This window comes from Megalopta genalis, chromosome 5 (assembly GCF_051020955.1).
Source record: "Megalopta genalis isolate 19385.01 chromosome 5, iyMegGena1_principal, whole genome shotgun sequence".
NCBI classification, from domain to species: Eukaryota; Metazoa; Arthropoda; class Insecta; order Hymenoptera; family Halictidae; genus Megalopta; species Megalopta genalis.
The window spans coordinates 9,540,103-9,564,725 of record NC_135017.1 but is presented as its reverse complement, the minus strand read 5'-3'; the positions used below and the strand labels follow the sequence as shown (position 1 = coordinate 9,564,725).

The window sequence follows — 24,623 nt, the reverse complement described above, 5'->3', positions numbered from 1 at the left end:
GAACAGGAATCCAACGGCACGAAGGGAACATTGTTCCCCGTTGCCGAAGGTCGTTAATTACCGGGGAACTCGTTTCTTCCGTCGTTGCGTCCCGGTTCCACGGTAGAATGAGCCGCGCGACGCGCGCCGTCGCGTTTAAAGAGCGTCGCGAGCCGCGATTCAGATTTCAGTCGGAAAGGGAACCGACCCAACACAACTCGACCCGACCCGACTCGGCTCGACTCGACTCGGCTCGGCACGTCCGCTCGTTTCGCTCGCTCGCTCGCAGCGGTAAAGTACACGAGAGATGACAAAAAGGAACGCTTTCGGAAGGCACGGGACGGGTTTCACCGTATAAAAAGAGCTCGCGGTGGCGACGCCGGGCGTCTAGCTTGTCGCGATCGACACGCTTGCCAAAGGGGGCGGAAATGAAAGCTCTCGTGGCATCGTGTCGCTGGCTCGCGGTTCGAGGAATCATTAAACCAACGGCGTACGCGCTCCCCGCGTTAGCGCGAACCCCCCTTCGAACAAGATCGCTTACGATCGCTAATCCGGGGACAACTTTTTCGCCGAAAACTGACCGATCGAGATAACGCAAAAAGTCCCCAGATCCGGGGACCGTTCTGCGCGATCAAAAAAAAAAAAAATGGAGAAAACGACGGTCGAACCGAGTAGCGCACTAATCCGGGGACATTTTGGACGCTCGAGCAAGTGGCTCGCTAATTCGGGCAGCGAACTCTTCTTTTTACGCTGAATCGACTAATTTGCGTCCGCGACGGTGTAGAGGGAACCTGTGGGCGGCGGCGGACCGGTGCTAATCCAGCGTCTGCACTAATCCGGGGGCGCATTGTTCGGCTAACGACTGGCCGGGACAATTGGTCGGCAGGCTCCAATCGGAATTTCTAATTGATTGTGCTCGCACGACGCCTCCGGTTGTTGGTCCTGGGTTCCAGGTTCCAGAGCGTCGTCTTGCTCGTCCCGTGCATTCAGCGTCGTTAACGATCTCTTCGGAACTACTCGTGGGGCCCGTGGAGAGCCACGGCGCGTCGCGAAGACAAAAAGAATAGTAGCGTCGCGAACGAGAAAGAACGGCGGCGGCCTGTAAGCGGAGTGGTCTCGTTTCATTTTCCTCTCGCCCGGCCCTCGCCTCGGTCTCTCCTGCTCTCTCGCTTGTTCTCTCTCTCTCTCTCTCTCTCTCACACACACTGTCGCTCTCTCTCGCTCTCTCTCCTTCTCCGGTTACTTGGCTCGTCCCTCGTCTGGCCGGCCCTTACGTCCCCCTAACAATTACTCGTTACTTCGTTCTACTTGTATTTTATCGTTTTGCGTTGGAAAAAAAAGCTGCGTGGATGATCTCGTTCACGAGATTACCGGATCGATCCTGTTTCGTCCTCCACGGTTTAGTGCTCGAGCATCTTAGCGTACACCGAAGGAAATGGACTCGGCTGACTTTATCCCCACTCCTGCGAGCTTAAAGATTTACTTGCGACAGTGTCCGCTAGGTGTGCTAGCCAAACTTTCGTACTGCTACAGATACGTTATTATAGTATGATATAGTGATACTACCATCACGATTTTACAAATATAATTGAATATTAGATTTACGGAGCAGCAAAAGCAGCAGCTGTTTTATACTGGTTTACTGAAAGTAAGACATTTCTTTTGATTTTCAATGAGTGTTATTTTAATGTTTGAGTAAACAGTTGATGAGTGTATCTTCACGATCTGAATAATCGTAAATTAACGTCATTTTCACCCAGTGTTAAATGCGTTAAAAAGGTTAGGTATCGGTGAGAACCGACGGAAATATTAGCACCTCGCGCGGGAACTCGTGAAAGTAAACTTTAGGGTCACAGAAAGAACATACGTAAAATGGGTGCGTTTTATGGTCGTCTTCGAATGTTGGGCCCAATGTCAAAGTGATCGCGAAGACAAAAGACGCACGTAGCTGGAGTATATGCCACTCTGGCTCAATCTTTAATTTGTATTTCTTGTGGAACGAAGTCCAGCAATTCCAATAGTCAATTCTAAGCCTAAATCGGTAATAAGTAGCATATATTTTTTTATAACTCTGTATCAAGTCATTCCAAAATCTCTGCATCGTTCTTTCCTTTGTGATCTCGTAACTAATGGGTAACTTCCTGTACATATTCAATAAATAAATAATCAAATAAATAATTAAATAAATAAAACTGTTAACTACGAAGTCCGAGCTTGTGACACAACGATATGGAAATTTCTGCGAAAGTCGGTTCCACAAGCAGTGCTAAGTTTGAGCTTCTGTATTCCCAAAACAGGCTACAATTTTTCTATGGTTAATCTCTCATTACGATCCGGCACAAAATTCGTCCTGAAAACTTAAGGTTCTTTCGTAGTGGGATAACCGTAGTCGATGCGCCTCGCGGAATCCAGCCGGGATTATCAAAAAATCCAGAAGCCCGAATAAATCGGTCGAGCCACGTCCCCGGATTAAACGGAACGAAAATTCTGCAGTCGCGTTTCGCTAATCCGGGGAACGGTTTTTGGTCGAAGATTGAGACCGAGTTCAAGCAAGAAATCGGCAAGTGTCCATAAATTGTCGAACTCGGGTCCCATCCAGCCTCGGATTAGAGCCGTTCGGTACACGCTGATCCTCGGATTAGACGGAATCGCGACGTTCGCGGAGCGGACCGAAGGAGACGCGGAAGCTGCCGCGAGCCGCCGCGAGTGATGGCAACGAAGTTAAGCCCCGTCTCCAATTATCCAAAGTCCCGGAGCCACGTACACGAGCGTGTGCCGCCGCAGCGTCCCGGCCACCTAATTGTCCCCGGATCAGGTCCTCTTCGGTATCAATTCCCGGCTTCCCGCTGGGACCTTGCTTATCCGGGGCGGCCAATACTGAAACCCAATCGCGAACCAAGTACCCTCTCGGAGACTCGAAAACCTCTATTTTACGAACACCTTGCCCGATAGACGACATTCCACTTCCCTGGAATACAATGTTCTCGATTTTACGGTGTGTCTTGAACGCTATACATTGGGTGTCCGGTAGAAATCGATGGGGAACTATTTCGAGTTGGATAATTGCTTGAAACTTTGCTGATTCAAACGTTTTCTAACAAGGCTGTACCTCGTGTATCCGTGGTCGAGGTACAGTAAATTCATTCTGATTGATCCTGAACTTGTATAGTAATTCCTTCCCCCCAAATTGTTCATTTTTGTTTCCAAGTCGAGGGTCAATTAGGGAGATTTTACTGTATTTGTTTGTGCGGAAAGTAACTTCGTTTTTTACCAACAGAGGCGTTAGTTGTGTAACTTTGCGAGAAAAAATCGTAGCGACTCGATTCAGCCTTCAAATTAGAGGGGTTGGTCCGAGCTTTAGGATGCTGTGAATGACATGCTCGAAAAAAATGTTCACAACTCCATAGAGAGCGTTGAAGTTTTCACTTTTTGGGTATGCAATTTGCATTCCCAGGATTTAGCCACCAGATTTAAAATTCTACAGTGGAGACGCATGATATTAAAAATTAGAATACGATGCCATAAAGTAGAGACTTTGAGCTTTAATTTAAAGAAATAGTCATCATTTTATGATGAATTTTAACGAAGTTACAGGTGTTCACATATTCACAATTTTTGGGTCAAAAATAAATTTTTCTGTCGAGTGCTCGAGCATGAGTAACGTAACAAAGCTATAACTCTGTCAAAAGCTATCATAAAATCAAGATTTCTTATTCAGTTAAAGCTTAAAGTCTCTACTTTATGACACCGTATCTTAATTCTTAGTACCATGCTTCCCAGCGACTGCAGTATCCTAAATCCGACGGCATGTTCGTGGAACCCAAAAAGTGAGAAAATCGTCGTAACGAAATTCGACCTCTACGGAACAGCAAACATTTTTTTCGAACCTACAGTTCCCACCATCGCAAAGTTCGGACCTTCCTCTTTCATTTGAGGGCTGAATCGAGTCGCTACGATTTTTTCTCGCAAAGTTATCCAACTAATGGCTCCAATGGTCAAAACACGAAATTACGTTCCAAGCAATCCAATGGCTGATGCTGGCTGTTACAAAACCGATCCACCGGGTGTCTCAGAAAAATCGATGAACAAAGATCCCAATCAAGCTAGACAATCACGTAGAAAATCGTCGCAGACTCAAACATCTTCCGGCAAGGGTTACACGTCGAGTGTCGGAGGCGCGGATGTACCGGGCGTCTCGGAAAAATCGGCGAGCTGGGGTTCGAACGGAGACAGACAGGGGTTGACTGGGAAGTCGAAAAGGCTGCTTTTCGAAGGGTTAAACGGTTTCCGACAGGGGTGGCCGTGTCGAGGTGGCGGAACGATACTCGCCGGGACAATGGACGCCTTTTGTCGGCGCCGAGGGGTGGCTGGTCCTAAAGGAGAGTGTCTTCCGATGTCCGATAGGCACGCGCGGCCACGGGGAACGGAGTCCTGGCGACAGATCCAGGTGTGCAGACGGCACACACGTCGCGCTATCGATCATATTTTCATGCGCGACCGCGTAACCACGGTGTACTATGCCCCGGTGTATCGTAATCGGATATTAAGAGTCCCTTTCGCGATCTCCCTCTCGAGGCTGTGCTAATAATAGCCTCGGTCTGCCTGAGAATAATTGATACCGTGGTTATAATTACAGCGCGCGGTTATAATTACGGATTTCTTGAAACTGCGAATAATGGCGGATAATATTCTGAGCGATTTCCGAAGCGGGAAAAAATCCTTTTCGAAATGCAGTAATTTCTCGCAGAAATGTTCGCAGATCGGAATTGAAATCGGCAGATCCGGGAATACCAGGTCGCGATTTTTTGGGCCTCGCGGCTGGTTTTTATATAGAATTAACTTAACTTCTATTTCTATTTTCTTGCCACGATCCGAAGGCAATTCGGAGACGACGTGACACGATTCGAAGGCAATTCGGAGGCAACGTGACACGATTCGAAGGCAATTCGGAGGCAACGTGACACGATTCGAAAGCAATTCGGAGGCCACATCACACGATTCCAAGGCAATTCGGAGACCACACGCTTGACCGATTCCGTCGGCCCTTAGCATCGACGTAGCAATAAATTACATAGGCGTAAAACTAGCCCGGAGAAATTCACAGCATCCGAAAACTTGGCATTTCCGGGAGAAATGACTGCATCGTAATTTAAGTGGAACGGTCGAGGCCTCGACGTTGATAACAAAGCGCGGAGTTGCACGGCTTCGGCGAATCGCTGCGAGCCGGCTACTTAGACGACTTTAATATTGAGCATGCACTTCGCAGACCCCATTAGACCATGCCGTGACTAATTCAGGCGGCTGCAATTTTTATGCGCAACAGCGTGCAAGGTCGGTCGGTCACGCCTTCGATATCTGGGCCGCGCGGCTGCCCGCGCGTCATCCAAAATTTAAGCCCCGGTTCGGCAAAGATGTACGCTCCCGCAGAGATAACCGACAACAGACGTTGGAAAGGTAACGAGGGAAGGTCTCGGGGAATTGAACGGCGAAGAGCACGGGAACGAGGAGCCGCGGGATGCGGGGGGAAACGAGGTCGCGGAGCACGAAACGGGAGAAAAATCGGGGGCGGGTTAATTGGGAAAAGGAGGAGTAAATTTAATTAAATAAAACGAACGAAGACGCCGTGGTAAATAATTGTGTGGCCCGGCCCGCGGTAATAAGCGCTATTATCATTATCGTCGTGCGTTACAGCGTTAGGGCAATCCGATAGCTCGGCGGTGACGTCATCGCGGGCGCAGACCTCGCGTTAATCTCCGGACCAATGGGATATCGCGTTTCCGTTTCTCGGAAAATGGGAGTCGACGATCCACGGTGTCGAGAAACTCGGCCAGTTTTTCCGACCACCTCCCCCCGGACTCCCCGTCAGCCCCACCACACGCTCGTCCGTGGATCCTTGAACCCGCCCCTCCTCACCTTTAACCCTCCGCGATCCTATATCGAGTCCGACAGCGCAATTTCGCCTCGGCCTGCCCGGAACGAGCTGAATCCAAATAACCGACCGTTTGTTACCGACAATTCGAACGCATTAGACTGACGTTCAGGTGTGGCTCTTACGTTTGAATAATTTTCGGGAACTCTTTTAGACCGTGGAGAATTTTCGAGAAATTTTTTGGGACTCTTCGGACGTTAGAAATATTTAATGCAAATTTTCGGAGGCCTGCTGGGGATTTTTCAACGATTTGTTGAATCCTTCAGGACGCTGTGGATTTTTTAAGGAAGTTTGTTCGGGCTCTTCGGATGCTGGGTAATTTTTCAAAAGCTGTTCGGGATCCTTCGGATGCTGCAGATTTTTTTTAGAAAGCTTGGGATACTTGGAATGCTGGAACATTTTTGTAGTAGTTGTTGTGACCCTTTGGATGCTAACTTTTGAATCAATTTGTTAGCATCTTCCGGAGGCTGAGAATTTTTTTGAAAGTTAGTTGCGATTCTTCGATTATTAGGGGAGTTTTCGAAAATTCGTTGCGATATGTCCAGTCGCTGGCGAATTTTTTAAACATTCGTTTCGATCCTGCAGACGCCAGGGAATTTTTTAGAAATTAATCGCGATTCTCCAGACGCTAGGGAATTTTCTAAAAAACTATTAAGATCCGCTAGACTGAACACAGTTTAATAAGAGAAGGAATTCGTGTTGCCCGAATTAATGTCTCCCGCGTCTCCCGTGGTAATTCAACTTCTTGCCGAAAGTGGGACATCGGTTTTACAGTGTCCCCTTGTCAACTGATGCGCAAAGAAAGTCGCTGACTTGAGCGCGCAGACAGTTCCCGTCTTCGTCGCGAGCCTCGGGCTTAATCGCCACTCAAGGATCACGTGAGCCCGCTTCGTTGTGCAATTTCGCAAATTGCCAGATTGCCTCCCTCTCCCTCCCCCCTCCTCTTTCTCTCTTTTTCTGCTTCTACCAACGTCTGCACCGAAAAATGAAGTATAAATACAACCCGAGTAAAATAATCCCAGATCAAACTATCCGATATCGAAAACACCACTGGTCGCCTAAAAGCTATACTATTTCGTTCAAAACAGCCGAAAGAAAAGTGTTAATAATTTCAGCGTGTGTGCACGTTGAAAGCCTCGACGTGTCTCCAGTGACCCAGAAAGTGCGGCATGCGGGTGCAAACATTTTATTCGGTCCTGCATTAAAAATGTTTCCATAACGTGTCCCGAGCTCTCAAACAGATCGAACGGTTTTTCGCACGGTTGTTTAGGGGTTGCCCGATCGGGGGTGGCTCGCTCAACCCAGTTTTCAAGGCGAGCTCTCTCCCCCTCGGCCCATGGAAACGCAGCGCCACCGAGTGCGTACTCGCAGATATACCACGGTCCGCATTACCATCGGGTTTAAGGGGATGCCCAGGGGGTGGCGATGACGCGAGCAACCCCCTGACCATCCCCAACTCTCCCCATTAGTCTCGGTGTGTAGGCGGCCGGGCCGCAAAATGCCTGTCGCGTAATTGCGAAATTGGCATCGTTGCGTTCGACGATCGATTGCCGTGAGAGAGAGCGCACGAGAAAGAGAGAGAGAGAGAGACAGAGAGAGAGAGAGAGAGAGCGAAGTGCTCGAAAATGGCCAAACCCTTGGTTCCTCGGCCACGTTGCCCCGAAAATAGCTTCGCAAAAATGTCCACCTCGAATTCACCGTGAATCAATTTTTCTACCGTCGAGCAAAGGCTGGCACAGTTTCCAAACAAAGCAGCCAGTTCGAAAATTGAAGCGCTTTCGAAACGACAAGCAAATTAGCTGTCCAGGAAACGATCCTGTTAATCAGAGCGGCGGAGACGTCTTTAAATTAGCTGCTGAACCACCGGCAACCTAATACGACCTCCGGAAAGGCAATCTGCCGAGCGGATTCGCCGAAGACAAAGAAAACGTTGCAATTATAGCGCACGCTGCATCGCGGCGGAAAAGAGGTGGGGTGGGGGGGATTAATTCCGCGACATATCGTATTACAGGGCCCGTAACAGCCCATCTGCTCCCGATTCCATTCTGTTCCGCTTGCACGGGAACACGGGCTCTCGGAAATTTCCTTTACCGTGGACCCCTCCCCCCCCGCGATTAACTCGGATTTCACCGGCCCGCTGAAACCGCCTCCCACTTCGCCCGGTCACTTCGTATTAATTAACTCGACCCGATTGCATCGGGACGAGTGACTCGGTCGGTCGTTTTTAATGCTTACGGTCAACTGGAAAATGTATTTCCCGGTTCCGGCATATCGGAAACGAATCTCGGGGCTTTGTCTCTCTCTCCGCGGGGCTAACGAGACCGAGAATGGGCGGGCCGCGGGCAGGACACGCCTCCCCGCTCTCCCCCTTCCTCTTTCCCTCTCTCTCTCTCTCTCGCGCGCGCGAACGCTCGTCTACTTTTGGTATTGTTCGGCAGGCGCACGGGATCGGGCCAGCCAATTAATTTCGCGAACCGACGGGCTTCAAGTGCGCCGGACACCTGTACATTGTCGCCTGTACACCGTAGATTGGCACGGTTCCGCGGTAATGATAAATGAAAACTTAAACAGTGGAAAACGTTGTTCCCGGCCGGGATTGTTCGGCTTTCGGCAAATAGAATTACGCGGGACAACGTGCAACGTTGGTGGTTTCCAAGCAATTGTTGCAATATTTAATCGTTTTATAGTTCGCCCACGGTTCCTCAAAGTGGAAACCAAGGTTAAGTTTGAAAAGGGGCCGGGCCTGTCGACACGCCCCTTCCCAACTTTCAACGCCGTTCTTTAAGAACAGAGCTTGCACAGTGTATGAAATAGTTGCCCAGCGAGCTGCTCATAATTTCCCAAAAGCGAACCCCGAAATGGAAGAAAGGGGCTGGGCCTAAGGACACGCCCTTCACCAATTTCTAACACAATTTTTTTCAAGAACTGATCTCACAGTGCGTATAAAGCATATGCTCAGCGAACGGAAGCGAACATTCCGAAAAAATAAACCGCGATTTACAAGAAAAGGGTGGGGCCTGAGGACACGCCCTTCACCAATTTTTAACACACTTTTCTAAGAACTGATTTCACAGTGCGCATAAGACATATGCCTAGCGAACGGCCCGCAATTCCTCAAAAATAAACAGCGATTTAAAAGAAAGGGGCGTGGCATAAAGACACGCCCCTCATCAATTTCCAACACCGTTTTCTAAGAACTGATCTGACAGTGCGTATAAAAAATATGCCCAACGAACGGCCCGCAATTCCTCAAAAACAAACCGCGATTTAAATGAAAGGGGCGTGGCCTAGGGACACGTCCCACACCAATTTCGAACACCATTTTGTCAAGAACTGATTTCACAGTGCGTATAAAACAGTTCCTCAACGAATGGCCCACGATTCCCAAAAATTGAGCCGCGAGTTAGAAGAAAGGGGCGGGGCCCAAGCTCCTCCCACCGTTCCACCGATTCGTCCCCCGTTAAACGACCGCCTCCCCATAGTTTGTGACCAGCGACTGCGAAGAATCGTTCGAGACGATCGTAGACAGTGATTGTGCGAGTGTGTCGCGGATTCGTCGATGATCGATTGTTCGGAGCGGCAGTGCGCGTCGGACATCATCGTGCACCACCGTGACCGACGATCCCCGATCGGCAGCGAGCCGGCGTGGTGGTGGTGGTGGGTTCTCGAGACCGGTCGACCGGTCCTGTACGAATCGGACACGATGTGCAGCAAGTGCAGCGAGTGTTGCCAGGGGTCGCGGCACAGTGTGGACGCTAGCCCCACACCTGGATCCGATTCCGACGTTTCAGGTAATCAAACGGACCACTCGAACAGCCAATCAGACCGCTATCATCTATCTCGGTTCACAGATTTCATTCTGCGAATTACCACGTTCAGTTTGTTCTCCGCAAACTGCTTCCAACATTCCGAGATAAAGAAAACTCGTGTTTATACGATCGAGGTTCCATTTCGTCTTTGAGGCTCGAACGTTAGGGAAAGGGAATGGTGCGGGAAGGGATGCATTCGAAAGCGGACGAAAATATTTGCTGATCGAAGTCGAACACATTTACGCTCGATTTTTTAATTATTTACGATGGGGTTTTATTAAGACAGGAAAAATACTGAAATTAATTTTTGAAATATATTTATAGATAAAGATGTGGTTGTAGAATATGATTATTAAATATATATTGAGAAACGATGCACCACCAATTAAGAACTGAATTACAACTAATGGAAACTAATTAATGACTAATTGAGAATATATTGAGAACAATTTAGAAACGAATTAAAATTTAATCTCTGGGTTTCTTAATTGTGTATTTTGCTCACTACCAGTAAGCGATTAATTAATGACTAGTCGAGAACATATTGAGAACAATTTAGAAACGAATGAAAAATTAATTCCTGGTTTTCATAATCGTATATTTTGCTCGATACCAGTGATTTTAAGATGAACTTCTCGCGTATCCCTGTGCGTGTGTGTTGATGATTAATAAAAATAAAAATAATTATCACGACCCAAATGTTCAACGAATCGCACAGTCCTTTTTCTAATTCCGGGATCGCTCGTGAAGCGAGACTGTGAACCGCTTTCGGATGCCTCCCGGCGCACGGCGCGTCGCCTCTTTCAGCCCGGCGTCGTCGCATCCGAGAAATCGTCCGCCGAGTATCTGGTTTGCATGACAGTCGTATAAAGAACGAGGTGGGCCGGTCCGGGCGTCGCGACGCGCACCCTAAACAAGGTTACGTCCCCGGGATTGGACGTCCGCTGAAGCAGAGCGGCCCCGCGGCTGCAGCCTCGGGCGGCGCAGTTCGCGCAAACACCGCCGCCTTTTGACTTGTAGATGCGGCCGGACCTCGCCGGGGCTCTTGCTTATCAGAGGGTGTTCCGCGCCGCGAGATGTTTGTCATGGAAATGTCGCCGTAGGGCCGGGGCTATATACATATATCTATATTTTTTTTTTGCGCGCTCTTCATTGAATCGTTACGATCGGCGACGGAGCGTGCGCGCGTGCTCGTCGGAGAGAAACGGGTCGCGAATTTATATTCATAACTCCCGCGCGGCTGAGAATGCGGAAGTGGACGGGCCCCGTGCGACCGGGAATTCGCCGGCTGAAATATGCAGCACGATTGCCGTTGCGTCTTCCCTTTGACTAGCCGGAGCGGGGCCGTCTTTCCGCGGAATTATTCGGAGAGCGGCTGATTCCAAGGTCGTTAAGACTTCTTCGAGCGGAGCCTCGCCTCGCTGCCTCCCCCTCTGGCCCCATCTGCCGGACCATTAAGAGGATCTTTTCTGTTGTAGGACGGTACGGAAGGAGGTCGCGTAGAAGCGCGGCCGCGAGACGCATAGGTAAACGTAGGCGAACCTTGCTGTCCTTTAGCTAGACCTTAGCCGCCCTTCGTAGCCGTAGGCTTGACCCCCGATCTTCCAGGCGTGGTAGAAAAGCCTCCGTTCCGCACGGAGGCTCGGCTCTTTCGAGGCTCCTGGCCAGCCTAGCTTCCTCGAGAACAGTCCGCTCGTTTCCCCGTAAACGCTGCTGCCAGGTTCTCTCTCGTTCTTCTAGGCTCGCAGCTTCGACTCGATTGACACGAGTAGGACAGGGACGCGGAAACGGGGCCCGCGAATTCTGCTCGGGATCGCCGATGCTCCTCCGGTTTCCGCGTCCGACGGCGTTCCCTCTCGTTCCACCTGCTAATGGACCCGTTTCTCCTTTTTCTTGTTACAGAAGAGGAGTGGAACTCGGATGGCAAGGGTCGACAGTCCAACGACATCGGTGAGTCTCACGAGATTCATTCCATTCGAGAACACTTTCGTCGATGATCCCCTCTGACGCGCCCCCTCCGCCCCTCCCCGACGACCCTTCTCTCGCTGGTTCTCTCCCTCGGATCGATTCGCAGTGCGATTCGCGACTCTCCTTTCTCTCTCTCTCTCTCCCCCCCCTCTCTCTCTGTCGCTCGGTGGACTCGGCCACCCAGGCGTTTTCCTCACGCTGCTCGATGTTACAGGCTTAACTTAACCCCCCCGGAATCGGCGTGGCCACTGTCAGGTTTCCTCGTTTCGAATTTCAAACACTGCCAGCTCCCTCCCGCCCGCCCTCTGTTCCCCCCGACCCATCGATGCCGACCCTTCGATGTGCGAAAGCGATACGATATAACCGCCCCCCCTCCCTGCACCCCCGCGTTCGACCCTTTCAACCCTTCCGCAGGTCGAACCCCTCGGCCACGCCGATAGATACTTTTGCTCAGTGATTCCCTGTCGATACTATCCCCCCTCCCCACACCCCATCCCTACGGCCAACTCTTTTTTTCGGGGGGTGTGATCAATTTATTCGGCGGCATTCCAGCGTTTTTATGCCGCGCTCGAGGCGCGACGATAACCAGCGATTTTTCTCCCGGCTGTTTTATCGGACGCCTCGGGGTGGGGGTGAAATTTTGGGGCGGGAACTTTGCCGCCTAGTTGCGCGGAATCCTGCTGCTACTGAATTATTAGCGTGCGATCGTTTATTCAGCGGCGTTCCAGCGTTCTCTGTCGCATTTTCGGACGCGCGGCCGTCTAGGGATTTTTCTTGGAAATTGTTCCAGGAGTGTCCAGGCGGGGTGGGATTTTCTCAGCTGGCTTCGCGCGATCCTGCTGGTATTAAATTGTTAGTGGATTTTATGCGTTTATGGAGAAAAATGAAAAATGATAATTTATAAAACCGTAAAAATATTAACAGAAACCTAGGAACAATTAAAAATGCTACGAGAATGATTATTGAATGGAAAAAACTGGTGTTTAGGCGCCTATATGTCTTAAAAAATTTAAGTAGACGAATTTATTTCGCTGTTTAATTATTAAGATTCGCAGTTTAATCATTATAATGCGATTAGTTAATTATTGCGATTAATAATTAATTATTATAATGTCGTAGGAAAACTTTTGGGGGGTGAATTGTTTATATTTAAATTCAAGAAACACTGCGATATACGCGTTCTCGCACCGGAGGATTATTTACTTCTCGGTCGAAGCGGGAGAAAAAAAACGTGGAGAACGAAAATCTCGCTAAGGGCGGAACTTGAACATGGACCGCACGATTAGCAGTCCGACGACCAAGCGCCGAGCTAAATGGCGTTGTTCAGAAGAGCACTTACGGCCCGTGCACTAGAAGTGCACTAAGGACGGAGTACACCGAGGATTTCATGTACGGTGCGTTTCGAAGTTGACGTTCTCACATTGACAATGTTTTGTCCGCGCTGTAAAATTTCGCAAATTGGTCCGGCGGCGTTCCCGTTGAATTTTCGCCGAATGGTTTAAGCCCTCGGAGCCCCTGGCCGGCGACGATTCGGAAATTTCCGAATGTCTCGGCGAAGCGATCGTATTCCCATTTATGCGTGCGTGATCCAATAATCGAATCGAACGCCCTTAATTCCGAAAAGTGGATTCTGCGACCGTTCAATCGGGGCTCGAATTCGCCTGGAATATTCCTGGGCCGCTGGGTGCGTGCACACGGATTTTGAACGAGCAAAGAGTTTATCGAATTTTCATTAATCGCTTGCTGAAAATTAATAACAAATAAATCGCCGGGGAAAATGGAATATCAACGGTAGTTTCGCCGTTCGAGACGCGGCGGCCCGGGGCCGATAAATCACTGTCGTAAGCTACGGACTTGACGTGCATGCAAACATTGACAAACACTTCTGGAACTCCACCAACAGGAAGGAAGTCCATCTTCAAACAACCCCGTCGCCGGAAGTCAGAGCACACAGAACAGACCTCGCTATCTCTCGCCGCAAGAAACAAACCAGAATGCCACTCGCGCAAATCCCTCGTCGGATAAGCGATGCACTCCGTCGGTCCGCGTTTCCGTCGTCCCCATCGGCGGAAAGATGGCGCGGCGATGCCGATTGCCACGTGTGTTTCACGTGAACCCCAAGCTGCTGCCATCTATCGAGGCGGAACAACGTCCGCTAAAATTTAAAATTCGCATCCGACACGTTTCGTTTGCTCTGCGACGAAATTAATCGTCAAAATCATTTCTCCGTTTGGCTCGAAATTTTTAGATTTTGAGACGTCTGTTTACTTCGATGGTAACGTTCTCTTCCGTTGAAGTTTCTTAAGTATCGATAGCTGAAATTAAAGCTGGAGAAATGCACTTTCCGATAGGTCTATTTTGGTTCGAGAAGGTTTTCGAAATCATTTTGAAAAGTGGATAAGATTGGATGGATAATTTGGTGGAGAATAGTGCGATTTTAACGAGTTACTTTGCGCTATGATTAGAATATTTTCGCGTAGGAATTTTGGAACTTCTGAGGGCTTAAATTGAAGCCAGAAGAGTACTTTTTAAGATAGGGTAATTTTGGTTAAAAACGATTCCATAATGGCATGTTGGAATTTTTCAGAATCCCGACCTCCAAGCAGGAAGAAATCACTCGATTTAGAAAGGGAAGTTCAAATCGATTTTCAGTTACATTCACGTGGGAGTTTTTTCATGTTTCTTAGCTTAAACTAAAGCATAAAGTGTCTATTTTAAGATATGATACCCTAGATTAAAAAATAACGACGAAGTCATTTTAAAAAATGGAAAAATCTTGATCACTGATACGAGGAGAAATGACTCGACTTTAAAGCATGACTTCAAGTCAACTTTAAGTTGAATTCTCTTCAGACGTTTTTAACATAACATAGCTCAAATTAAAGTTGGAAATATCGACTTTAATATAGTATAGAATAAGTTAACAAATATTTGCAAGTTCATCTCGAAAAATCGAAAAAACCCAACCACTTACCCAACAGAGATCATTTCGATTTTAAAGGGAAAGTTCGAATAAATTTTAAGTTGTACCCTCGAAGAATATTTTGCATGCAACTTAGCTTAAATCGAAGCTAAAAGTGTCTACTTTAAGATAAGATAGTTTAGATTAACAAAGAATAGCGAAATCATTTCGAAAATTCGAAATATCCCAGCCGCCGTCTCGGAGAATGATGTCTCGATTTTGACAGGTAACTTCAAATGGACTTAAACCTGTATTCCCGAAGGAATTGTTTAATTTCATTCATTTCCAATAAAAGCTGAAAGATCCTACTTTATAATAGCCTAATTTTAGTTCCACGAAAATTCCAAAAACCCGTGGAAAAAAATCGAGAACTCCAAATCGTAAGCTGGGACCGAAATGATTGGACATATTAAGGGGTCCCTTGAAATCGATTTTAAAGTACGTTCCCGCAGGATTTTTTAAACGTACGACGGCTGAAATTGAAGCTGCGAGAACACACGTTGTTATCCATACAACGAAGAAATTTTGTCGTCATCGGTTTCGCATGCGGAACCGAGCGAATTCCCACCGTTTGATGGAATATGCAATCCGATCAGCGTCCCTCGAATGCAAACTAGTCTGGACTGCAATTTGAACGGTGCATAGGCGCCGATAGCGCCTCAGCGCGGCAGTTGCATTCACCAAAGCTAGCCGGCGTCGTCGTGGCGCTCTAGGACGCCCGTGGGCGCCCTCGCGGTCGGTGGACGCCGGTCGAAGCGAGTCGCGTGTGTGCCAATCTTTTAAAACGGTGCTCTCTTCCTCGCCACACCCTGGCGCCGGTTTCCCGTGGAAAAAAATCGCGTGGCCCGCAACGACTCCTTCGTCGCGCCTCTATCCATCCGCCGTAAAAACCATCCGGCCCTGCACGCCGGTCTCCCGTTAAAAACACCCCGAAACCCACGCCCCTCTATCCTTCGAAAAACCACCCCCGTGTTCCCCCTCGCGGTTGCCTCGACCATTCCGGCCCGGTGTGCTTCGCAAAAATGCGTGGAAACGCCGGCTCAGTGATAAGATGATCCGAAAGGGTCAAAGATGACCCGGCGCGGCCGTATCGGGCTGAAGGAGGGACCTCGGGATGCGGATCGACGCCGCCGACCATTCTGGAGGTGCGTTTCCAAATCGATTCTCAACGGCGATTTTTCTCGCCCCGGAGAAACCGCGTTTCCGCGACATTTCTTAATCGCTTTTCGTCTCCGTTTTCTTTCTCTTTTTCTTTCTTTCGTAAATTCGACTCGAGGGTATTGGAGGATAACGTAGCTCCTTCCGGTGGGCCAACGGCGACGCTACGCGGATCCTAGCGCAACTAATATTGATTATAAAAGCGGCGGTGGTGGCGGCGGCGACGCCGGTGGCCGGCGTCGAGAGGATGCTGCCGTCGGTTTATTTCGTCCTCGGTTATTTTTCCACGTCGATCGAATTCCGTGCACGCGGCTCGGGCACCCGGCTCCGGGGCCCGGGATGATTTCTCGTCCGCCCCTGGGCCGCTCCGCTCGAAGACCGTTGCTCGCTGCCAAAGGAGTTTGTTGCTGATCGGCGTGGCCACACTTCTTCGTCCGGTGAGTAACGTGCGCCCCCGAAAGCCACGATCGTTCGGCGAACAGGTTGTTGGTCTCGCGTAACCCTCGGACCTGCCGACTTCTCGCTGCCAGATTTTATTCGGTTTACCGCGCGCTAACTCGCGGAACACCGGCCCGAAAAACCGTGAATCACGCCGGGGAAGGGGTGATCGGGAGTGCTGCCATTAACCTAACCCGAGGCTTAGAAACTTAGCCGCGATGCTAATCTTCGGCTCGCTCGAGTTCCGAAGGGAAAGTGCAAGTTTCTCTTAAAGTTCTGTCCGATCCGAAGGAGATTTCCTGGATTTCGATTGATTTCGCCACGCGATCTTTTCCCGGCGCCGCGGCTGGAGGGGGGGTTGCCATTTTGAGACGGTTTTTTTTTCGCACGGAATGGAAACGTTCGTTTAGAAATTGATTGGAAACGACGATCCGCGGTTTCGTAAGAAATTTCTACCCGAATTCCTTGAAATTTGATCGTTCCCGCATCATTTCGCAGGATCGTCGTGATCCTCGCCGACGTATCAACTCGTCGACCGTTGGAGATTCGTCGGACTGTGAATGACTCGGCTCCACGAAATCGCTGTCATAATATTTGATCAGAGAATATTTTTAAATACAGGGAAAAATGAACTTTCTGGGTGAATGACGAGTTAATACGTCGCACCGGATCGCCGGAAATTATTCCAACTAAGAATCGTAGTCCTCCAAAACCCCGTAAACTCTAAATTATCCTTGAATCGACAGGAACATCCTCCAGAAACGAGTGACGAGTTAACTCGTCATCCCTGAATATCGAAAATTATTCTCCACAAAGCCCGGTATACTCGACGTTAAACTTCCTTCAGCCTTTTCAAACCGAGAACCCGACCGATATCACCAGATTTGTGACTGACGAGTTAACTCGTCATCCCGACGGTGACAAATAATTCCGTCGTATATAGTTCGGTGTATCTCGCGCGAACTTCCTACGGAGTTCGAAAATCCGGCGTCAGTTTCGAGTTAGCCGGCTCGTTGTCGACGAGTTAACTCGTCGCTGGTAACGAGGGTCGAGGTTTCGCGACACGTGGACGGGCAGAGCGTCGCTAAATAATAACGTAGAAGCGCGCACGCACGTGCACGTGCCCCGGAAGGCTTCGATATAGATTTTTTCCTGGCGGCACGCGCTCGATTCAGAGCCAGCCGCACTCACACACACACCGTACGGAAACATGCTGCACACGCAGGCGTACCACTCGCTATACTCGATTCGATGGGGTGGGGAGGGGGGGGATTATGGGAGGCACGGTGAATGCACCCATCCGACAATGGGATTGAGACGGCTGTTTATATCGCAATTAGACTGCGGATTTTATGCAGCTACAATGCGTTCGCTGGCTTTGTAACGAGGTTAAATATTTACGCGGAAATTCTACTTTCATCTTGTTTCTTGATCGGGCTATTTTCAAGATCAATCGACGCCGCGATGTTATTTTAATATTAATAACGTTAAGTGTGCAACGACGGAGATTTCGCTGTGAACGTTTCCAGTTCACTGGAATGTCTGTTTTTAATGTTGCAGGCTGATGAACTTTCTTCTCGTTAATTAATTCGCTATCAGCGTCAAACGTGTGCGACGATTACGATTTTATATTTCACGTAATGAACGTGAAGTGAATTTTCAGAATATAATTATTGAAAATTGTAGCACGTGACATGATATCTAGAGAATCTATAGAATTTATTTCTCTTTCACGACATTTTTAATCACATTTTATTAGAGGATACGATATATTTAATACGATAGATACAATAAATATAATATAATATAATATAATATAATATAATATAATATAATATAATATAATATAATATAATATAATATAATATAATAAAATATAATATAATATAATATAATATAATATAATATAATATAATAAAATATAATATAATATAATATAATATAATATAATATAATATAATATAATATAATATAATATAATAAACAAAAACTTGTCAACAGAAATTGATATGCTGTGTTAAAAATTAACCTAAATATGTCATTGGGAATCACAATCTGCATCCAACAAGTGATAACAAGACCGCGAATTTTATGCATTAATGACAAAAACGAGCAGATGATACACAAAACACTGATTTAAAATTTAATTAATTAATTCAAAATTTAACGATACGATTACATTCTTCGTAACTCATTAAAATTATTCAAAAAGGAAATAAATGTTCATTGAATTCTTGTTTCCTACAATTGATGCATAAAATTTGTATTTTTCATAAAAATCCGCAATCGAGTGATGGCTCAGAAAATTGCGGAACAATGAAGTTCCGCGCGGAATAATTTTGCACAGTCAAATTTCGTGTTGGAATTATTGTAGGATGACAGAAGCGCCGTGTCTCGACTAGTCACCGCGAAAAGTTCACGTCCGTTTAAACGAGGGTTTTCACGCCTAACCTTGATACAGTCTCCGGCTCCATTCACGGGAGGATGATCGTCGCTCTTCCCACGCTCTCTTTCTTTTTTCGCTAGGAATTCCTCGCGTTCCGCGTCATCCATTTTCACAGGCCAGCAGAATTAACCGGGGCTGGCTGGTTTCGCGTTTAGGGCACCGTCCCGTCGGTGGAGGGTACGATGAACCGCGTCGATATCGGGCCGCGATTATTTTCGTCGGGATCGTCGGGTCGGCCGTGTTGCGCGAACGGCCTCGTTATTTCGGTGGGGAAGCTGGCGTGGCCCAATTTCCAGAAAATCTTTAATGGCACGCCGAATTGCTCTCGTGAGAGCTACCGAACACCCGTGTAAACGCGACCGAACACCGTACGATTTTCAATCAAAATTAGCCACGAATCGACGAAAGTGTCGTAAGCGTGCCAAAGTAGAAAATGTGAGGATTTACGGGGTCGATTCGGATCGATTTTAAAGCACGTTCCCATGGGAATTTTTGGACTTCTGACAGCTCAAATTGAAGCTGGAAGAATGCGCTTCAAGACGAATCTGTTTGCATCTGCTGGAAATTTCGTGACTATTAAAAAGTAATTCGATACGTTAGTAAAACTCGATTCACATTTTCGGATAAAACGTGCGCATTCTAAGGGGTCAATTCGAGCGATTTTAAGATACGACAGCGTTGGAATATTTAAACTTTTAATAGCTCAAATTAAAGCCAGAAGAATGCACTTCAATGTAGATTCATCGGCATATGCAGGAAAAATTCGCGATCGTGTCAAAAAATTCAAGAACCCGGACTCACATTTTTGACTCAAACATTAGTACTTTAAGGGGTTCGTTCGGATCAATTTTTGAATGCATTCTCCTGGAAATCTTCCAACTCTATACAGCTCAAATTAAAGCCGAAAGAGCGCGCTTTAATATAGATTCACTCGCGTCCGCAGGAAAAATTGCAGACCGTGCCAAAAAATTCGTAAATCACGATCCACATTCTAAAGCGAAACATTATGGACTTCAAGGAGTCACTCGACACCAAACAGTGTCTTTCAGCTTCGCCATAATTAAAAAAAGTCGCATCTCTGTTAGATTCGCGTCTATTTTCAACATACAATACATCCATCAAATAATCAACCAGAACAGTTATCGACCAACGAACCGCAACATTCAAACAATGCCCCGGGAAAAAACCGCCTCATTTCCTGAAACTCCGTGAACAAAAGTAACGTTCCAAAACGGTTCCTTATGCAACAGAAGTGCACGAAAATCCGAAGCCACAGACGAGCAAGAAAGCAGGCTCTTTCGAAAGGAGAGACGACGGCAGAAAGGAGTCGATTGTTGCCCCGGGTAGGAATCGATTCGTCGTGCTCGACGGAGTCTTATCAGGAATTATCGGGTATCTCTCGGCGAGATTAGATTTCTGGTCGGCCGTGCCGCCCGAGGGGGAGAGGGAGGGCAGAGTCAGTCAGTTAGTCAGGCTCGCGGGTATGGTCCCTCGCTCTCGGCGCTATTCTGAAAATAAACGCGTTCGAGATCTCGCGGCGCGGTCGTCAGTGTCGGTCGCATCGTCGCGCGCGACGCTTCGGGTTTGCTCGTGTTGTGCCGGCGATCGGTGTCGCGGACAGTGTGCCAACCTCTTTCCCGTTCCAGCGTGACTCATAACAGGCTAATCGCGATCATCCTTCGGATTACGATAACCAGGTATCGGATTTCGATAACGTTCCGGCTGCAACGTTCGCCGAAGAACGCGCGGGCCTTTTGGAAGAGCGATCGATCCTGAGATCGCGCGCCGATCGGGACTTCTTCAGAGCTCGCGAGCATCCTCGATTAGCTCGGGGTTCACGAGAGGTCGGTCTCTTCGATCGAGACCCAGAGACTCGTCATCGTCATCGTCTTTCTAGGTCAAGGTGGAGGAGCCTGGGGACCCTCTCTGTCTCGGTGATCTAGGCTTCGAGTCGGTAAGCTGGGAGACCCGGGAGGGCTGAAGCTGTGACAGATGCTTAGCAATTTGGGGGACACGGATGTTGAAAACTGACCTGGCACAAAGCTGGCTGGGTCGTTGTTTTCTTAGCTCGAGTTCCGAAGAACTGCGATCGTCTTAGTCGGCCAGTTATCGGGGAACGGCGCTGATAAATCGGCGGAGCCGGGATCGAGAGAGGATCACGCCCAGTTTCGGGATCCTCCTCAGGAACGCCGGCCTCTCCGAGCTTCGAATATCGCGCAGCCCGACTCGGTGCTCGCGATCGAGCCGTCTCTGTTCTTGAAAGTTCAAGACCGCCGAGGTCGAACTCGAAGCTCGGTGTACCGCCCCGCTGCTAAATCCCTGCCGAGTGTCTCGAGTGCCACGTTCGCGTCATCCTCCGGCTCGGCGCCGGCTTCTGCCGCGAAACTTCCCGGTTCGCTCGGCCGGTGGCCGTTCAACCGATGAAAAAGTCGGCTTTCGCCAGTGGCTGTTGGCACGGTGACATCCTGGACCGTTGAACCGCGCCGGGACCAACGCCCTCCGACCAGGAATTGAGCCCGGGAGGCGTCGCGGCGACGATGACAGCTACGTCAGAGCCCATCTCTTCGGGACACTGTTTTCCGGCTGGGAAATTAAGTTCCGAACAGGGCCGCTTCTCTTACCAGTTGTCGAATCCAACGGGCTTTTAACGAATTTCGATACGCCTCGGCAGTGTCTTCTCGTAATGGACCGCCGCGTCTTCGGGCGCCGGGCCCGGCGAGATAACTCGACAGCCGACGTTTCAATTTCGCTTGTCGATCAACCGCCGTTATTGATAGATTCCAGAGGCGATTGTGGCACGTGGACCGGCCAGGCCCGACGTTGTTTTCGAAGGCTTGCGGGGCCGCGACGAGATTGAACGGAAATATTAGGTACACCCCCCTTGTGTACTGGCTGGCACAAACGAAATGCTGATAGTGATTTTTATTGAATCCTTTATGATTTCAACTCGGTTCGTTGTGGTGGAGGTCGGCGACATGCTGCTGGATGTTCAGGGGTTGCTTCGGTGCAACGGTGCGACGTGTTCCTGGAAGAATTTTTTAGCTTTCCGGGGCTTGAATTAAAGCTCAAGTGGTGTACTTTGCGATGGGTGTATCTCGGTGAAAATATATCTTCGATGTCGTTGCAGAAAATTGATGAAAGTAGACGGGAACATTGGAGGAAAATGGTACTTTCTCTTAGGACCTAACACGATTCGATGTTACGATTTGTTGTCGTTGGCAGTTTTTAATGTTACTTAGCTTGAATTAAAGCTGAAAGCACCTGCTTCGAGATTAGATAGATTAGATTCGAAAGGAATCGCGATATCATGTTGGAAAATTGAAAATACCTAATCGCTAGCTCGAAGGAAGGTGACACGATTTTATGGGAAAACTTTGATCAGTTTTGCGATAGATTCTCGTAGGTTATTTTCAGTGTGACTTAGCTTGAAATAAAGCTTGAAGTATGTGGTTTAAGATAGGGTAGACTGGATTAAAAAAGAAGCACGACGTCATTTTGAAAACTCGAAGAATCTTAACCGCCGTCTTTAAGAAAAACTGACTCGTTTTAAAGGAAAACTTTGGGTCGAATTTAAGTTGTATTACCGCGAGACTTTTTAAATAGAATTCAGCTTAAATTGAAGCCAGAAATCTCCGCATTAAGATGTGGTAGAGTAGATTAAAAAACAATCGCGGGATCATTTCGGAAAATTGTAAAATCCCGGAAACCGTCTCGCAGAAAAATCTGCCGATTTCATGGGACAACTTTAGACCAGAAAGTTATGTCCCCGTAGGAATTTCCGAACTTTATTGAACTCACATTAAAGCTGGTTCAATGTAGTTTAAGCCCGCGTAAACTTCGGTCCAAGTGAAAAATTTTAGATCATAGCGAAAATTCGGTTTCTTCCCTTTGCTGCATCGAACACGGGCGCCAACTTTGCGGGATACATTTAGGTCAACTTTAAGTTGCGTTCCCTTGAGAAATTTTTACAATTTCATGGCTCGGATTAAAGCTGAAGAAGTGCGCTTTAAGGCAGAGTCGTCTCGATTCCAATGAAAAATTTGATATCGTAAAGAAATCGAAGAATTTCGGCCACTAATTAAAAACGTCCGAGTATTAAGAGTATCACGTTGAAATCAATTTTAGGATATCTTCCCGCGGGAATATTTCAACGTATTGTAGCTCGAATTAAAGCTGAAAGATCGCAGATTACGCCAGAATCGTGTGAATTCCCAGAAAAAAGTCGAGCTATCCAAGAGAAGTTGAACAATCTCGGGCCTGCATTTCTTGCTTCCGATCTCTGTGAAAACCGTGTCGCGATCCCAGATTCACGCATGACCAGTCGAATTTTCGGTGAGAATAGGCGCGCCGGAATGAAGAGGCCCGGATTCTTGATCGCTCGGCGGATCTCGGAACGCGAGGCCACATACGCCAATTACACGAGACGCTGATCGTCAATAAGCCTCGGCTCGCGGGACGGCTGCGGATCGGAGCCGGAGCGTACGCGCGCCAGCCTGTGCGCCGGAATCCGAGGCTCGTCATTAATTGGACGGCCGACGTCGGCGTCGACGTCGACGTTGACGGCCGCGACGGCCGCGCCCGACCTACTTTCGACTCGCGGCCTCCGTCTTCGTTGCCGTCGTCGTCGTCGTCGTCGTCGTCGTCGTCGTTCCGATTAATCGCAGCTTCCACGCACCGGTCGCGTGCCATCTGAATCCCGTACGCTGTGCGTCGCCGGCGCATCCACGCGAAACGCTGGCCTGCCCCGATAATGGATCAGAGACGCTCGCATTCCGTACGATTTCCAATTCCGTGCGTAATTTCCTGATTATCCTGCATGTATCGGCAGAACCTCAGACCCATTCGAACGGTTCGAATTTAATTGGAACAACAACCGAGGCTTTACTGTAATTATTTTCGAGGAACATAGAGGTTAGGTAGTGGATGGCCGATGTCGTAAGGCAATAGGCAAGATTCGAGTTCAGTGGGAACAATGATCAAGGTTTTTATGTGGTTATTTTCGAGGAACACGAATTTGGTCGCCTGATTCCCGATTCCGTGTGTAATTTGCAGGTTATACGTTATATAATATTTCTCTGCATATTTTGTATGTAATCATTTATTTTTTTATATTTATTAAATTATATATAAAATTTATAATCATTTATGTACTAATTATATATAATAAATATAATTAATCATAATTATCATAATATTATTATAAATCATGTTATATTAAATATATTATATTATATTATAATATTATAATATATATTTAATTACGTTATATTAAACATTATTATAAATATATTATATTATAATATATATTTAATTATGTTGTATTAAATATTATTATAAATATATTATATTATAATATTATAATATATATTTAATTATATTATATTAAACATTATTATAAATATATTATATTATAATACATATTTAATTATGTTCTATTAAATATTATTATAAATATATTATATTATAATATTATAATATATATTTAATTATATTATATTAAATATTATTATAAATATATTACATTCATATATAATACTATAATTATAATTATTAGTAATTTATACATTTATTTAATTTATATATAATAACCTCGACTCTTCAGTCAGATTTTAAAGGTTTATTACTAACGAAACGAAAGGATTTATTTATTATTCTTTACTTATTATTATTTTCTAATCATTCTAATTTCTTACTAGTTATTCCGTTTTGTTTATTACTATTTATTTGTTTAAAAACAAAGAAATGTTAGCGTCCAGAACAGATTTCTTCAAACGAGTCTTTACTGTAATTATTCTCGAGGAACACGTAAGACCGACAATATCCCAGAATCTTAGAATGTCCCAGTCGGTGGCAATCGACAAGATTAAGATTGAACGGGGAACAATGATCGAAGCGTTACCGTAATTCTTCTCGAGTAATACATATCTCCGGGGT

At 47.2% G+C, this 24,623-nt stretch overlaps 1 protein-coding gene across 19 annotated transcripts in view; it reads left to right on the top strand.

Moving 5' to 3' along the window:
• The window catches only part of LOC117220943 (uncharacterized), a 162,209-nt gene that overhangs the window by 86,069 nt on the left and 51,517 nt on the right, over nt 1-24,623 (top strand). For 18 of the 19 annotated variants that reach the window (XM_076522080.1, XM_076522083.1, XM_076522090.1 and 15 more), the window contains one exon: nt 11,620-11,667. The exons of the other annotated variant lie outside the window; for it this stretch is intronic. In XM_076522080.1, the coding sequence (XP_076378195.1) occupies nt 11,620-11,667 (48 nt within the window). The remainder of the gene's footprint in view (nt 1-11,619; nt 11,668-24,623) is intronic. 19 annotated transcript variants of the gene reach the window in all.